The 15,772-nt window shown below is 45.9% G+C and overlaps 8 protein-coding genes across 8 annotated transcripts; 3 read left to right on the top strand and 5 right to left on the bottom strand.

Moving 5' to 3' along the window:
* Positions 1 to 362: 362 nt before the first annotated feature.
* Positions 363 to 1,170, bottom strand: N7481_008843 (uncharacterized protein; the record flags this gene model as incomplete). The annotated part of the gene is made up of 2 exons (XM_057268062.1): positions 363 to 707; positions 859 to 1,170. The coding sequence occupies 2 exons, from the start codon at positions 1,168 to 1,170 to the stop codon at positions 363 to 365; spliced, it is 657 nt and encodes a 218-aa protein (XP_057118739.1).
* A 286-nt stretch (positions 1,171 to 1,456) lies between these two features.
* Positions 1,457 to 2,200, bottom strand: N7481_008842 (fungal specific transcription factor domain-containing protein; the record flags this gene model as incomplete). Its single annotated transcript, XM_057268061.1, has 1 exon — positions 1,457 to 2,200. The coding sequence occupies one exon, from the start codon at positions 2,198 to 2,200 to the stop codon at positions 1,457 to 1,459; it is 744 nt and encodes a 247-aa protein (XP_057118738.1).
* A 996-nt stretch (positions 2,201 to 3,196) lies between these two features.
* On the top strand, positions 3,197 to 4,931 carry N7481_008841 (uncharacterized protein; the record flags this gene model as incomplete). The annotated part of the gene is made up of 5 exons (XM_057268060.1): positions 3,197 to 3,431; positions 3,488 to 3,631; positions 3,681 to 3,787; positions 3,846 to 3,980; positions 4,035 to 4,931. The coding sequence occupies 5 exons, from the start codon at positions 3,197 to 3,199 to the stop codon at positions 4,929 to 4,931; spliced, it is 1,518 nt and encodes a 505-aa protein (XP_057118737.1).
* A 313-nt stretch (positions 4,932 to 5,244) lies between these two features.
* On the bottom strand, positions 5,245 to 6,111 carry N7481_008840 (uncharacterized protein; the record flags this gene model as incomplete). The annotated part of the gene is made up of 1 exon (XM_057268059.1): positions 5,245 to 6,111. One exon carries the CDS (start codon positions 6,109 to 6,111, stop codon positions 5,245 to 5,247), a length of 867 nt encoding a protein of 288 aa, XP_057118736.1.
* A 2,323-nt stretch (positions 6,112 to 8,434) lies between these two features.
* On the top strand, positions 8,435 to 8,938 carry N7481_008839 (uncharacterized protein; the record flags this gene model as incomplete). The annotated part of the gene is made up of 1 exon (XM_057268058.1): positions 8,435 to 8,938. One exon carries the CDS (start codon positions 8,435 to 8,437, stop codon positions 8,936 to 8,938), a length of 504 nt encoding a protein of 167 aa, XP_057118735.1.
* A 472-nt stretch (positions 8,939 to 9,410) lies between these two features.
* N7481_008838 (uncharacterized protein) lies at positions 9,411 to 10,865 on the bottom strand (the record flags this gene model as incomplete). Its single annotated transcript, XM_057268057.1, has 1 exon — positions 9,411 to 10,865. The coding sequence occupies one exon, from the start codon at positions 10,863 to 10,865 to the stop codon at positions 9,411 to 9,413; it is 1,455 nt and encodes a 484-aa protein (XP_057118734.1).
* A 1,028-nt stretch (positions 10,866 to 11,893) lies between these two features.
* Positions 11,894 to 13,313, top strand: N7481_008837 (uncharacterized protein; the record flags this gene model as incomplete). The annotated part of the gene is made up of 5 exons (XM_057268056.1): positions 11,894 to 12,034; positions 12,084 to 12,210; positions 12,293 to 12,416; positions 12,488 to 12,927; positions 13,003 to 13,313. 5 exons carry the CDS (start codon positions 11,894 to 11,896, stop codon positions 13,311 to 13,313), a joined length of 1,143 nt encoding a protein of 380 aa, XP_057118733.1.
* A 461-nt stretch (positions 13,314 to 13,774) lies between these two features.
* On the bottom strand, positions 13,775 to 14,473 carry N7481_008836 (uncharacterized protein; the record flags this gene model as incomplete). The annotated part of the gene is made up of 1 exon (XM_057268055.1): positions 13,775 to 14,473. The coding sequence occupies one exon, from the start codon at positions 14,471 to 14,473 to the stop codon at positions 13,775 to 13,777; it is 699 nt and encodes a 232-aa protein (XP_057118732.1).
* Between the last annotated feature and the right edge of the window lie 1,299 nt (positions 14,474 to 15,772).

Below are 15,772 nucleotides of genomic sequence, written 5' to 3'. Positions count from 1 at the left end.
TGATGGATGATGGATGATTATACCAAATTATGTGTGCTACGAGAATTATGTGAGATTGCAGACATTTCAGTTTCTTCGGGTTAGTTAGCGATTCATGATTGTCGGTAATGAAATGTGTCTATAGTAAATTGTTATGTGAATGTCTAACACGAGTCTTTAAACTTCTTTTCTTCTTATCGGGAAATATCTCGATACAAACTGCAGTACCGCCTAGATTTTCATTCAAACACCTGGGCAAGCCACCAATGTCATTCCACTCCCAGTCTCTGGAAATAATCGAGCGGAGCTTTCTCAAGTACATATCCAGCATGATTTGAAAATAAGGCACCGACCAAGTGGCGTTTATCGTTCGCGTTACCTATCTATGGTTCCACCAAAGCCCAATCATCGAACATCCGACAGAAGGGATCCACACGCGTATCATAGCTTTCAAAATCCATGCTTAGAGATGTCGACCAAAAATCGTTGCTTAGTTCCTCGGTTTGTTCAACCGAAGCTATGCCGACATCCAAGCGGAGACCTTCATCAGCTCGAATATCCGGGTTTGCTGGACCTCCGCCGGAAGGCTCAACTGTGTCTGAATATTCCTCCGACCCATCGGACATATTCTGCTGCTGTAGAAACTCTAATAGTGAAAACTTGGACGTCGTCTGTCCTTCCTGGGTACTTTGCTGCTTGAGAGAAGATCTCCAGATTTCAGTAAGCGACTGGGAGAAAAGGTCGTCACTTCGTGTCGCGTAGAAATTGGTAACAACATCAAGACTGTCGATAAAGCCATTTATCTCAAATTGCTAGGATTGTTTCAGTAATGTAACAACAAACAGCGTTAGTGACCGAGAAGAGAAAAAAGAAACATACGATTTCTGCAACAATCTGATAAATATCGGTCAGCCTTTCCAAGAAATTCGAAAGAATCATCAAATAGTCGCGTAGTGAGCTATCGGCATCCAAGTCCCACAACCTAACCAGTATATTTGCGCACTGGTATGCATAAATACCAAGTGACTGGTCAGTGATCCTGGACATATCACACTCTAACAGTGTATCGGACCAAAGTCTGCACATGTCGATCGCATATTGTAGGCATAGTTCCCTACACTCCTCCGCATAGTCGAATGGGACATCGCGCTGGATGATTTCCGGCACTGATTCACGAATCCCTGGAATCATCATTCGGTACAAGTCACAGTGACATTGTATCCAGAGAGAATGCAGGGTTATATAGCCCGTTAGCTCTGTCATGTAGGCACGAGAGAGTAGGTTGCGTTTGTTATTTTGGAGATGGGTTGGTAGAGAGTGGGCGAAATCGAGGAGATTCGCGTCGAGGGCTTGGATGATTTTCTTCGCTGCGTAGGGACTTTCTTTCGAAGAGATGATTTGCTTCGTGACCCTATCAATGTATTTTTTCAATCATTAGTTCCCGAGGCCACAAACGCGTTGATTTGGTTGTGTCGACTTACTCCAGAACTTCGTGGCGTATTTTGACAAGTCTAGGCATATGACCCATCAAGCCTATTCCATCCTCCAATGTCCCTGGAGGAGAAGTGGGTGTCAAGGTTGCCGTAGCGGTAGGGATATCTAGCTCGAAATTTCTTTCCTCGCATGGCAAATTGAGATGCATCGTGCTCGCCTTGCAAAGGGTCAATTCTGCAAACCCCCCAGAGTAGAATTTGTCCAACATGAAGATGGACCACATAATGCGACGTCGAACCTCTTTGGAAACGAAGGGCATCGGATCGGTACTCTCATAATTCAAACGCATCCCATAGGCGATTCTTGCTGCCATGGCCGAAGATGTCCACATATTCGAGATCTTCCGATCGAGTGAGTACCAGCAGATGAGAAGCAAGAGAATTTGTAGATTTTCTATTTTCATTTCGGCTATTCTAGGCCACACCTGCCCTTCGACCTCCTTCAGCCATTCAGACGCGTAGTCCTGGCGTGGACTACTTCTTTGAAGGAAGCGCGAGGCGATTCCACAGACACAGCGAAGGAATATTGAATCGAGTTTATTGTGATGAAAGTTCCGGAGGAAGGAGGCTTTGTGGACGAAGCTGTACGCCGGAATAGGATTGAAATATTCGAGGTAGGCGTTGACGTGAGATTCGAGAAAAATCTTGTTTCCTGGTAAGTCCAGGCTCAAATTCAAGTTCAAGTTGAAGTTCGAATTTGGCTTTGGATTTGATTTTGTCAAGGACATGACTGGCCGTGATAGTTCATTCTGACCTTCGGCGAGCTGAGTTATATCAGGAGCATCTCCGCTTGTGGGAAAACAGATGTCAGAGAGCATGTGTCGTGGAGGAACTTTGGCAGTGTAAAACGGCTGCACTTGCCCTGGGTCTATCGCACCCTTTCTTCGCTTGCTGGGCAGGTACTGGCAGTCCAAACCTCTTTGCTCGCAATGGCGACATTTCGGCCAGCCACCACTACACCGCGACTTTGAGACGCGACAAGGTCGACAAGCTTTGAGGCCACGGCGCCTTTCGATCCCGCCAATCGTATATCCATTTCGTGAGCTTGTTGCTGCTTGTGCTTGGGAGTGTTCATTTGCGCCATGCGCCGTGTGACTGGAAATATCGCTTGGTGTATTCTGCGATGGTACAAATATGCAGGAAAAGTTGAGTCTGCTACAGTTGGAACAACTTGGTATTTTCCCGTCACAGCGGACCTGATATGAATGTTGGCAATTGTTGACATTGAGATGTGCCATTAGACCTCACCTTTCGCTTTCTACATTGCAAACATGTTTGTTTCTTGGCCGCATCCTCCGCCATTTTGTCGCGAGATATTCCCATCATTCCAACAATCCAAGGATTTACTCAACCCCCTTCGAAAGAAGGATCATGGCCAGACGGATGAGAACATGGTCCTTATTTATGGCGGAATCCCAAGTACCCCTCATTGGCCCCACGTCAACGGTGTCTCCACATCAGATGAGGTTCTTGTTGATTATTTTCCCCGCGTTTTCGCGTCGACTTGGCACTAAAAACGCCCTGCCAGAAACATGGACGGCTCTCGGTGACCGATAACCGGGATATGGATACGGCAGTCGGTCATTCGCCATATAGACTCCGCTTGAGGAGATGGCTTAGCAGGTCCAGCTTCACGAAGCAGAGATGAAATGTCGTTCTCAAAAGCCAGGGGTCGCCCTGGTCCATGGTGAATCGGCAGAGGATACGCATTTGTGGAATCCATCATGTCGATTTCGGCGATTACAAAACATTTCAATCGAACGCTGGCGTTGTCGTGCACGCTAGTTGCTATCTCCCAGCTCAACTATGGATTCGACAATCAAGCTTTCGCAACGACACAGTCGATGACTGCTTTCACGAAACAATTCGGCGAATACAACCCTCAAACGGGGGCATATGCTATTCCGGCCTATTATCTGTCGCTGCTGAATAGTCTGAACTATATCGGCTTTGCCTTGGGTGGGTTAAGAACATGAATTTCGAAGTGATTGGAATGAAACTGACGGTTTTTACAGGGTTATTAATCGGAAGCCTTATCAGTCGGAGATATGGGCGTCGCCTCTGTATATTTTCCATGAGCTGCTATGCTCTTGTAACGGCTACAATTACGGTGACCTCCCAGAGCAAAGGGCAGATTCTCGCGGCGCGAATCTTGAATTGTATGACTTCGGCCCAACATCCCTTGGCTTCGTGCTAATCCTGACTTAGACGTTTATGTCGGCATGGAGCTATCAGTTGTACCTGTCTATCAGTCAGAGGTTGTACCAGCTCCGGTCCGCGGATTTGTGGTGGGAACATATCAACTGGCCATCGGTGTGAGTTTCATACAGAACGTGACGCGCGAAGCACACACTAATCGACCTCGACGTATAGATAGGAGGAATTATTATCAACAGTATTTGCAGAGGAACCAGTACCTTGGAAGGCAACAAATCCTGGAGAATACCATTTGGTCTTTTCTACGTGATCCCTTGCGTGATTCTGTCTATGATTTGGTTAATCCCAGAGGTATCATCCCCCTGAAATTAAAACAAAGATGGCATACTAATAGCTATTTCCAAGTCCCCCCGCTGGCTTCTTCTTCAACACCGCCCCGATGAAGCCGAACAATCCCTAAAACGCCTCCGCCATGGAACGATGACGAGCGAAGCGATCGCGAATGAATTGGCCTCCTTGAAAATTGGACTTGACATCGTGCCCGAAAAAGGTCATTTCAAAGAGTTGTTCGGCGAGACAAACTTAAAACGCACTCTGATCGTTATCGCCATTAGCTTTTTCCAGCAAGCCACCGGCCAGGCCTTCTCGAGTCAGTACGGTGCTATCTTCGTGAAATCGCTCGGCACAGTCAACCCTTACAACTTCGCAATCATCACAAGCTGTATCACCACGGCGGCATGTCTCATTTCGAACCTTTTGAGCGACAAAGTCGGTCGGCGAAAGCTTTTCATAGCAGGCGCAGGCATCCAAGCCGTGGCGCTATTTACAATGGGTGGCCTAGGAACAGCGAGTCCGGTGACCTTCTCTGAAAGCACCGCGATAGCAGCTATGATGGCGATCTTTGGAGCTGGGTTCGGACTGGGCTGGGGACCACTCACGTATGTGGTTATCACGGAGCTACCGGCTTTGTCGCTTCGTGATCATTCTCAGCGTGTGTCTTCTCTCACAAACATTGCGGTCAATTTCGCGGTGACATTTTCGATTCCATACCTACTTGATGACGGCTATGCGGGTCTGCACTCCAAAGTTGGATTTATCTTTGGGAGTATTGCAGTGTGTGCGTGTGTTTTTACATATTTATGTGTTCCGGATTGTCAAGGGAAATCTCTTGAAGAGGTGGATCGACTTTTCCACGAGGGTGTCCCTGTGAGGAAGTTCAGAGATCACCAATTGGCTCCATTGGATGAGACCGAAGAGGCGAATAAAGGGAAAGAAATGCGAAGTCAAAGTCGCGATGTCTAAGTTTTCCTGTTGGTATCATCGGTTGAAAGTTTACACACGCCCAGTAAGCCCTGGGTGATGCTCTAATGTCTACAAAATATTCGATACCGTAGTATTCATAGGATCCTCTTCAGAGAATTACACTGGTGGTTTATAGAGGCTTTTCAATCCACTGGTTACTTGAACATGGTAGTATGTTGATGATATCGTGCTAATGAAGAATGGTTATTCTCAACACGAGCATATTGTACATTGTAGACCGTTCCGACTCCATGATAGACCCTCCCTTCATAGAACCGTAATGTGTTCCCTGACGCTAACGCCCTTCATGTTCTTAAAGTTCCGAAAGCGGACCAATATCATGAATGAAATCAGTTTCCCCACGCTCATTCACAGCTTCTTTGGCCACGCGGTTGGCCACCCAGTTGTCTACTGTGCTGATGTGCCAGAGCTGAACACGCATTCCGCTCGCCAGCCAGCAGTTTTCCAGTTCCATGAGAAGATATTTCCAGAGGTCTTGATTCTTTACCGGGGTATTCGCTTGAGTTGTCCACCCATTGTTCAACCAGTCGATAACCCAGGACGTGATGCCCTCAACCACGTAAGTGGAATCGGTTGCGATGACGAGACTAGAACAATTCTCCATTCCCTTCCAGCACCGGAATCTCAACGCACCAATCACGGCACGAAGATCCGCACGCTCCTTAGTTTGTGAATGGTACTCTCCAGTCGGACCTTTGTTCTCCAGTCGGAAGGAGACATATGCGTAAGGTCGGACGATTCTCTTCAACACAGGAGCAAACACGTATGCGCAGCCTGCTTTCGGGTTTGTTTGGCCATTTCCTGGGCACACACCGGCTATGTAGATCAGGTGCTGTTCATTGATGGATTGGCGCACATTTCGGACTATGGGCGGACTCATGCTAACGTGCTGAGCCTTGAACAGTGTCTCCGGGGTATCTTCTTGATTTGGTGGAACGAAGGTTTCTGGGAGGATAAGCTTGGCGGTCGGTCTGTAGCCAAGGCATCTGATAGGAGCGTTACTCAAGCCATTTCTGCGGAGGGAGGTTTGTTCGGGGAGGATGTGGTCCTCATGGCAGAGGCTGCAGACGACCAGTCGATGCGGGCCACAAACTAACTGACCGCTGGGAAGCATAACAGAGCTGTCTGCACGGGAATCAATGCCTGGACGGGGGTCCATTTTGGATATGTTGCTCAGTTCAGGGACGCCTTGGGTTGATTCTTAGTCTTCGAGTCGCTCACTTGGTCTGAGATGGTGATTGACTGAACTGTGTGCCCTGGTGGGAAGGTGCACAGGGTGCAGACGCACCCCAGAATATCGAGATCAGGAATCCCACCGGATTCAACGAAAGAGTTCGGTATGAGATGGTAAACTTAAAATAGGAGAGCAAGCTTGAATTGAATTGATTGAGAGTAAATGTAGATGAATGCAAAGTGTACAAAATTAATCACCCGATTCGGCATCGGCATCGGAGAAACCGTTTTTCGCACATCGGGGAGCGAATATGCCGGACGGAGTTAAATTTCCGTAATTCTGTGACATTACCGAGCCATAGCGCCTTCCTTACTATAAATCTCCCTATGGAAAGTTCTTTTATTGGATAAAGAAACATTTTGAATTGCAAGATGATTCAACGGAAGCGATACTAATTCGAATCCAGTTGTTTGTACGCATGAAAAATGGAAAGAAGATGTACGGATTGAGGTGCTGGAAATAATCTTGAATTTGAAAAGACACTAGTCCCTACTATTAAATGATTGATGCCAAATATGAGTACACAATATAAAGGTTGAGCCTCGCTGCTATGTGAAAAAATCATATTTATTTTGCAGAAAAAGGCGGGATACATGCATGCCCAGGTGATGCCTGCATGATATACGCCTGGTGTGCACGCAGGCAGCATGTGCATGTAAACAAGGAGTGGGGATGGAGGTGATGGTCGTGATGATATTGATGAATGGTGGTAGGGTGTAGGTAGATCGTGGTAAAGATATGAAGATAAGCAGCTATCTCGACAAAAGGCGGCATGACATACCAGCCTCAGCAGCATGGCCAAGATATCACCCACTGCCCGCCTTAAGATAATTTCCAAGAGCCTCGCTAGCCGTTAGGTACCAATCTCGTCAATCACTCAAAAATTCTAAATATAGATGAAGATCAATAAACGACGTCATGATAGAGCAGTCGCTATGGATTTCGGGTTTACCGGCAAAAATTGGCCCCCAGGTTCTGCCATGCACCAAAGTTTCCGCCCAAGGGCCCCATGGGGCCGTATCTAATTAATCGTATGGTTATGCTTTTGTTTGTCCGCATTGGCAGCTAAATAGTGGGTATATCTTTGCACATTCAGATAGACGAGCGTGAAACCTAGAGACCCTATGCCATTTCCCTGTTTCCCTGACCTACGATCTACACTTAACCAATATTTCTAGTCCCACAGCAAAATCATATGAAAAACTTCCCCAACTGATTATATGACCACAGTCTCATCATGGGTGTTTTCTTGGCGTAGCTTGGTATTGCGCAAATGGAACATAATTTGAAAGGTGGCCGAAATAAGGTCATCTCACACTCAATAAATCGTTAAAGCCAAGAGGTATTCCAATAATCAAGCAATGTCGCTCCCCGAATATGCGGGAAATCGTTCCTCGGCTTGTTTTTTTCCCCATGTTGCCTGATCGATCTGCATTTTAGGGGGCCCACAAGCACCCGGGGCTTTGTTATTCAACAATGAAACCGGAACAGGATCATTAGTCCTGCTTCAGGGAAAATACCGATTTAGACCAAGTGCTCCATGGAACTTGAAGCCAGTGTAGCCAATTGGAGTAGAAAAGCGTATACTCAATCTATTTGATTCATTTGTATCTTCCATCACAACATCTTTCCTATGTACTGCGAAGAGGGTAATGGACTTTAGTAAAAATAGCTATTGGATACATGATGATCTCGCCATGAATCCCGAGTCCCGCATTATACAGTGGCGTTGCAAAAGTTTGAAACTCCTTGTTGACTTGTTCTCCTCCGCCTTCTAATCGCGGAGTAGTAGCTACCCAAGAGGCCAAGATGGAATAATTGTCCTATCTGTCCTTTCTTAGGTAGCAACTAGTTTCCAATCAAAAGGTCGATACTGGTGGGCAATATGGGTTTCCAAACTTTTGCAACGCCACTGTATCTATTTGAGAGATTTGCCGTGAGGGTGATATTCTCGAGATTTTCTTGGAGCTTGATGTCATAAACTTGTTGCCAGAATAGATCTTTGCATATGCCGACTTGTCCATCCCCGTGCGGCCAAAAAGGCCAATGTCGTCATTGTTCCGAAATTTAACTATACAGAAATGAAATTTGAATTATGTTTCATTTGTTTTGGGTACATATACTCCATATTATATGGAGACAATATCTCATCGTCAAGTATAAAGCGCCTCTGATTGCCCTGGAAAATCTGAACAGAATCAGTCTCTTAATCAGCCAATTATCCTTTTTCACCATCAATTTCCCAAAAATGAAGTTCAACATCGCACTCGCAGCCGCTTTCATAGGCCTTGCCGAAACCAGCGCCATCCCAGCCGATACAGCCAACTTGAATGTCCTGGCTCGCCGTGATCCCGAAGACAAGTCCGGCAACTCTCAGTTCATCCTTACCTGTGATACTCAAGCTCTCCCTGTCACTGGCGGTGCCGTTGGTGAAGGCGAAGGAGGCGATAGTACACAAAACTCCGGCTTATATTTCAATGCCCAGGGCACTAAGGTCGAGGCCGAACCCGACCAGTGTACCTCCGAGGACCCCTTCTGCACCAACTGCCTCTTCTCGGGACATGACCTCAGCTCGCCTACCAATGTCACTGGGTGCTACAACGCGGCTAGTGGTGACAAAGGCTGCACTATTAAATTTGAGTATGGAGATACGGACTACAACAACGATGATGGCGTGCCCAGTTGTGGCCACGAAGATAAGAATGTGCCTTTCGGTTCTAAGCTTAGCGCTTTCTGCTACTTTGATGTTTGAGTGAGAATTGAATGGCTAGGGCACCTCTGCATTTTATTCGGTGTAAATACCGGTTATAACTATGACAGCGTGACTCGATTCAACTTACTTGCATTAGCAGGCAGGGTACTTTGTTGTACCGAACATAGATCATCTAGAAATTCTATTCAACCTGCCAAATTTGTTTATAAAGATCGTAGGTCATATCCACGCGCAAGCTACTGTGACTGTTAAGTTAGATGGCATAGTACTGGTAATAATTCGAATATAGGAATTCGTAATGACTAATTTAATAGACCTTGCCTTCTTTCCACCCAGTTTCCTCAAATAAACTTCCAGTCAACTGGCAGAGAATACACCGATAATAGCTCGTTCAATCTCTTCTAGTGGCCAACCCTGGTACATGCAGATAGTTGAGAGACAGCGCTTCCCGTCCTCACAGCCTTACTTAAGCCACACTCCGGCAGGTTCTAACGCATAATTATGAATCAAATCACCAGCTTGGTGCGATAGAATATTCAAGCCCGTCATCTCTATCTGCCTCTCTGAATTTGTCGATTCCTCCCTCCACACCATTTTCACCCACTGTCCATATACCACTTTCAACCATCACCTTCCACCGATCAAACAAATTCTCCAATCTCTGCGCTCGCCGTTCGCCCCCAAATGAATGGAAGTAGCCATGTTGAAAGAGATTCGTGAATGAGCCCTTGGTATATTCAAATATGCCATCGGTAACTAGTCTGTAATCACTCATTCTCGCCCGTCGTAATCCGAATGGAAGCACGATATGGAACCCCGCCTCCTCCATATCATAATTGCTCCGACGTACAGGCTCACTGTAGAGTCCAGTTGGAATAGGGTTTCCCAGCTTCAAATCCTCATGTGCGACAGAGAATAGGCCATGGATTTCGTGATTAACATTTACCAGCCTATCCGGGGCTGCAAATATTAAGACGCCTGGAATACAATCCTTTTCAAGGGGTATACCCATATTGGTAAACGTCTGGCGCCTTATAAACCCCTCCTTATCGTGCGGAACCTCTAGTCCAGGCGCGATAAACGTGAAACGTGGAGTTTTAACCCGCGTCAAGAATGTGCGAATGAAGCAATCCCGTGGCACGCCAGCTGCATCCAGTTCTGTATCAGTAAAGAGTGGTGTGCAAGAACTCATCGGCAGAAGTGAATCAGGAGACATTCGAGATTCGACTACAGCCGAGTAGCGCTCCATCGCAGCTATTGTGCTTTCAACTTGGAGATCGCAGTAAGGGAGCCATGACCATATACCAAATTGTGATCGATTTGTTGGGAGGCCCGTATCACCACATAAACTCCCTTCTGGAAATCCTGCAACTATTTTACCAATCCGAAGCATATATATCCAATGGGTCAGAATAGTTTCTAGCGGAAACCACATCTCTTCATGCTCATCTACAGGCTCCACGCTGTCCGAATTCTCGATAGTCATAGGGAATGACGCCAGATGACGCTGCTGGTCGTAAATAACGCCCAGATTATGCGAGCCCAGACCGCACTGAGTCCCATAAATCAAAACAAATCGCTCTTTGTCTTCTTCCATCTCACTGTTATCGTCATAGATGAAATATTCGTCACAAAGCATCATCTCAAGACGATTAACCCAGTAGAAGAAATCTGGGTTGGGATCATAGATTGAATCCAGGAACGAGTTAAGCGGAGTAATGAGGCGGCTCCGAATAGCTGCTATATCCTCTTCTGCCTCCTGAAAGAACCACTCTTCGCTGGCTAGTGCATCAAGGTCGGGTGTGTCTCGTTCGTGACGAGCCATCCAACCATACGCGACTAAGTAGTTGTGTAGTCTAGCACAGCGCTCGTAGTCAAGAGCGCCATCACGGGCAGGGTTCTCGTCAGACACTAGGGCGTCTTCAATGTCAAGTATTTGTTGTGGAGTGGTGTTTACCTGCGGCATGGCTGAGTTGATGTCGAAGGAAGGACATTGGCATGTTTACCTGTAGAAGAAAGCATAAGTTGTTCAAGTTGACACTCGCTTAGGCGACAACGGTAGCACTAGGCATCAATCACGTGGCCACTCGGCTAAACCTGCCATGTCTTGCTCATCCTTGTTCGCCTTGTAACTTACCAATCCAGCAAAATTACATGTGTTCAAAATATATTCCAGTTAAAAAGAAACATATCACTTTTCGGCTTCAGAAATTTTGTGCGTTCATCTTCTTGGTGGACAACTCGGTAAAAATTACCGCAACTCCATCGCTCACCAATCAGCCTCGAGACGTTGCGGCGACAACACCTTGCTCAATTGCGCCACTAATCTCACTGTTTGGTACTATGTAGCTCACCTTTTAGGGCATGCGTTGATACACCTTAATGCATATAGAAAAGCTCCATAATTACACTTCCAATTTTCTGCTTAATGCCCGGGCGGAATTTTGGTTCGAGCATTTCGCATTAATATATCAAGAACTCCACCACTGCGGCTGAGCTCTACTGCATTCGCACTTCACAGATTCTCACTAATTAGGACATAAATATCTATCTCACGGGGATCAGATCGCGGAATGAGGGGAATGTCAGACAGGAGGTGCATTATTAAAATATCATTCGTCGAATTATTAGCGCTTATTATCCTCGGGGGAGGCTGGAAGACCAACAGACAGTCGGAAAACCACAAAATAGGGAATGGTCAGCTTTTCTTAACTGATTAATGTCCAATCAAATATAAGGCGGAATATTTATTCATTGATACACTTCCTCTATTGGCCCTCGGAACTTTTGACAATATGAAGAGAATTCTAACATTCACCGACAGGTTGGTCATGCTCGTATAATCAATCCATGTATATTTTTCGAATATAAATATTCGATTTATGCCACAAAGATGATGATTCTGGTATATTTTCTTTCAACCCCCCCATCTTCCCAAAGCCTGATGAAAACCAACCTCACGCCTCCTAAAAAAGCTCGATTTTAACTATCGAAATGGAGAATATCATTGATCAGATCAAATCGCTAGCACATGACGCGGACGAGGGCAGTCGGAGGAAGATTCTTGATGGACTTCGCGATCTTGCCTTGTCTCTTGAAACGCCGCAGGATACAATGCAAAGGATTTCATATCTGGTATGTAAAAATGGCTTTCATTGAAGATCGTTCTGACTTTTGAGCACAGCATCTTCAACCTGCCTTGGTTCGAGTCGGTCTGGACTTGAACATCTTCAAAATCCTCGCCGAAAGTGATCATCCACTCAATTTAGATGAACTGGCTGCCAAGACAAATGCAGCACCGACGCTTTTAGGTGAGACATTGATTTACGGATCAAGCGACCACTATAGACTCGTGGCAGAGTTTGAAGTCCATTGCTAATATTAAGCTGGAAGCCCGCGTTTTACGCTATCTCGCGTCGGTCGGCACAATCAAGGAGACTGCAGACAACACATTCACCGGTAATAATATTACTAGATCTCTGAGTGACGAAGGTATTGGTAGCGCCATATACCACAAGTAAGTTCTCATCTTCACAAAGTTCCTTGATACTGAATATCCTTTTTTTTCTTATTCCTTAATTTTGCTAGTGTGAACATCGTTGCTCCTCCAATCTTCGCTCTTCCGGACTTTTTGGCAAAGAACAAATATCAAGACATTACAAGTTCGGTCAACACACCTTTACAACAGGCTTTCAACACTGATAAACCGGCATTTGTCTGGGCCCAGACGAAACCGGAACTGTTTGTTCATTTTAACAAGTTCATGGAGGCAGAACAACGTGGGATGCGTCGATGGTTCGATGTATTTCCGATCGAAGATAAATCCAAGAACTTGAGCCCGGACCAAGCCTTATTTGTGGATGTCGGAGGAAATATCGGTCATCAAAGCGTGGCTCTGAAAAAGCGACTGCCCGACATCGAAAATGACATAATTGTGGAGGATATGGAAATAGTTATCCCGAACGTTATACCATTCGAAGGCGTCATAACTGTCGTGTTTGACTTTTTCCAGCCCCAAGTGGTCAAAGGTAATCAATCCAAACGTTCCTGCTTTGAGATATTTTCTGCGAGAAAATTTGACTCTAATAAGGGGGAATAAACAGGGGCTCGATTCTACTACTTCCGCAGTATTCTGCACGATTGGGCCGACGAGAAAGCATTGATAATACTGAAGAATACCATTTCTGCACTGGGACCCGACTCCGCCATTCTTATTGACGAAATGGTTCTGCCGAATTCTGGGGTCCATTGGCATGCAACACAAGTCGATATGGCTATGATGTCCTCGCTCGCGTCATTGGAACGGACTACTGAACAGTGGCATACTCTCTTGGAAAAGGCGGGTCTCAGGATTGTGGAGATACACACATACTCAGCTCGGTATAACTCAATCTTGGAATGCGTGCCGGTATAGAGGACCTTGTGCTCAAATCTTGGAAATGGCTTGGCTGTACCCGCTAGTCAGAGGATCAGAACTGAATTTGTAACTTACTATCTACTATTTGGTATCTGATAGTTTATGGGAAGACTCAGATTTATATTGTCCGCTTGATCTCCTTTCTGATTGGCGGGGAGATAATCAGAATCGAGATTTGGATCTTTCAGTCTACGCAAGACCTTCGTGAAATAGGCAAGGCAGCAGGGGGGGTTGATTTTAGAGCTCACCGTCAAATTTGAATAAAAGATATGAGATATGAGATAGCAAGCATGGTATTGACATTGGCGATGTCAAAGCTCAGGAAGAAGCCAATAGAGATAGAAGGAAGACAAAGCCAGTAGAGAGAGAAAGAGGGATACAGAAGGATATTTGTAAGTCCACCGAAGATTTTGAAACCCACTGCCATCCTTTCTATAATAAAAGACAGACGAAAAGAATCAAGATCCATCTGGCTGGGCTTGTAGAGCCAGCAGGTGGGTTAAAAATCCACAGAGCGCTAAAATCAAACGCGCTGAACCGACACCTCCATTAACATCTCCACAGTAAACTAAATCGTCGTGTCCAATTCTTGCTCCTGTAACGGCAGATTCTGAATTGACCACTCGCCCTGCCTCAGCGTCGTTATCTCTCTTGGCGTCGGGAATAGGGACAAATATTTTCTCGTGCGGTCTAGGATTCTGCACGTGGCGAACATTGACAGTACGCTGTCCAGGTAACGAAGCAGGTCTTAGGAACCTGGGGTAGGCATTCGAAGGAACAAAGCAGATGGTCTTGGCGTGATAGTTACCTGGTACCCAGGTAAGACCGAATGCTTTGAAGAATACTTTGAAGCGATCTAGGCGAATAAAGTTTGAAAAACGTAGGCCGACGATGGCCAGTCCCCTGCTCTCGATGTAGTCTTTCAGCTTGACCAAAACTACTCGGTTTTCGGGGTCTGCGAGGCCTTCATCTGTCACGATGACTGCCTTGAAGTTTGTGCTATCGATTGCCTTAAGCGCGGTGGAGGTTGTCTTCACTCGTGTGAGGTATGAGATATCGAGGAGGCGGCTGATAAGTGGTTTGTAAACGTCATCAAAATATTCTAGGCATGAGAGGGAAAGGAGCAGGATATTAGGCTTATCCTTTGCCGACGCCATTTTTGTGTTCTAAATTTGTCGTGGGAGGTAAGTAGACTGGAGCAGTAAGGAATGACTAGAAGTGAGAAGTAGGGCAGACAAATGCGGAGCGGAGTGAGTGGGAAGGCGAAGTGCATGGGAAACGCCTAGCAGTACTAGTAGTAGGTATAGAGGTGATGGCCTGGGTGGCTCTTTGGTGGTTGCCATGGGCTGCGCGCGATTTGATTTGTTTACTTCCATCTACAATACTTTGCCTTGTCTCGATCAACGACGGATTCTGACAACCCGTCAACTATTAGGGGCCAGAATCTGATGATGGCACCAGGGAACAAATGATGTTTATAAATATAGAAAAAGAAACCCAAAGAGAAAGAAATAGTGACGTGAGTCAATGGATAGCATGGGAGCACGAAAAGGCTACTGGATAATATGCAATGATCAGACGAAGAGAGAGGGAACGAAAAAGATGAGACTGGAGTTAAATAGCTATTTATTAGTCAAAGGACAAAGAACAAGGACCTAGTAATAAAGAATATATGTTGACTCAGGAGAAAAAAACTATACAAATTACAACTTGAAACTACAACAAATGAAGGTCTACTGGAAGCCGCTACTGACCTGTAAACAGATACCCATCGGAGGTGTTGAGCCTTCCGTATATACTGCGACGTATATAGCGCCGCTCTTTCTCCTCACTCTTCTCTCCGATAGCCACTTTCTATCGCTTCTCTCCTTCGCATCCCATTTAGGGTACCCGCTAGAAATCTCAAATCTGATACGGGATATTGATCATCATTCCACACGCCACCATCCCTGACGCATTAGAATTGACAATAAGCTCTCAGGTCACTCTGCGCTACCACGAGCCGTAAATAGAGTTTATTATCCTATTTTGCGCCAAAACTTCAATTGCATTTAAATGTCGGTGTGACGGAATTAAGCATGAAAACCTGCGATGCTCCATAGCGACAACCGGCTCAATAAAGTTTCTACCTGTAACATCAGTATCCTAAAATTACTAATTAGTGTTCAGCTACAAATTTGGACACAGCTGCTATGTGTAAGTCCCTATGCTGCTCACACTATCTATACCGCTTACGCCATATTTTTCGCTCGCCTCCGCTCCTAATACATGCGCGCGTCGCCAAACTGGTTACGGGCGACCTCTCGGACGGTCAGCGTAGTTGCCCTTCGCAGGCCGTACTAAGCCGCACAAACCTGAATTAAAACCCAGTTAAACGATAACATTCGTATACTTTCCCACGATGTTCCACCTTTCCCTCCTCTTCGCTCCACCTACACGTCATGGTGGGGTCGGTG

This window comes from Penicillium waksmanii (genome assembly GCF_028829765.1).
Source record: "Penicillium waksmanii strain IBT 27052 chromosome Unknown utg000008l:1.0-5622682.0:1.0-5626561.0, whole genome shotgun sequence".
Lineage (NCBI taxonomy): Eukaryota > Fungi > Ascomycota > Eurotiomycetes > Eurotiales > Aspergillaceae > Penicillium > Penicillium waksmanii.
This window is presented reverse-complemented; position numbering and strand designations above follow the sequence as displayed.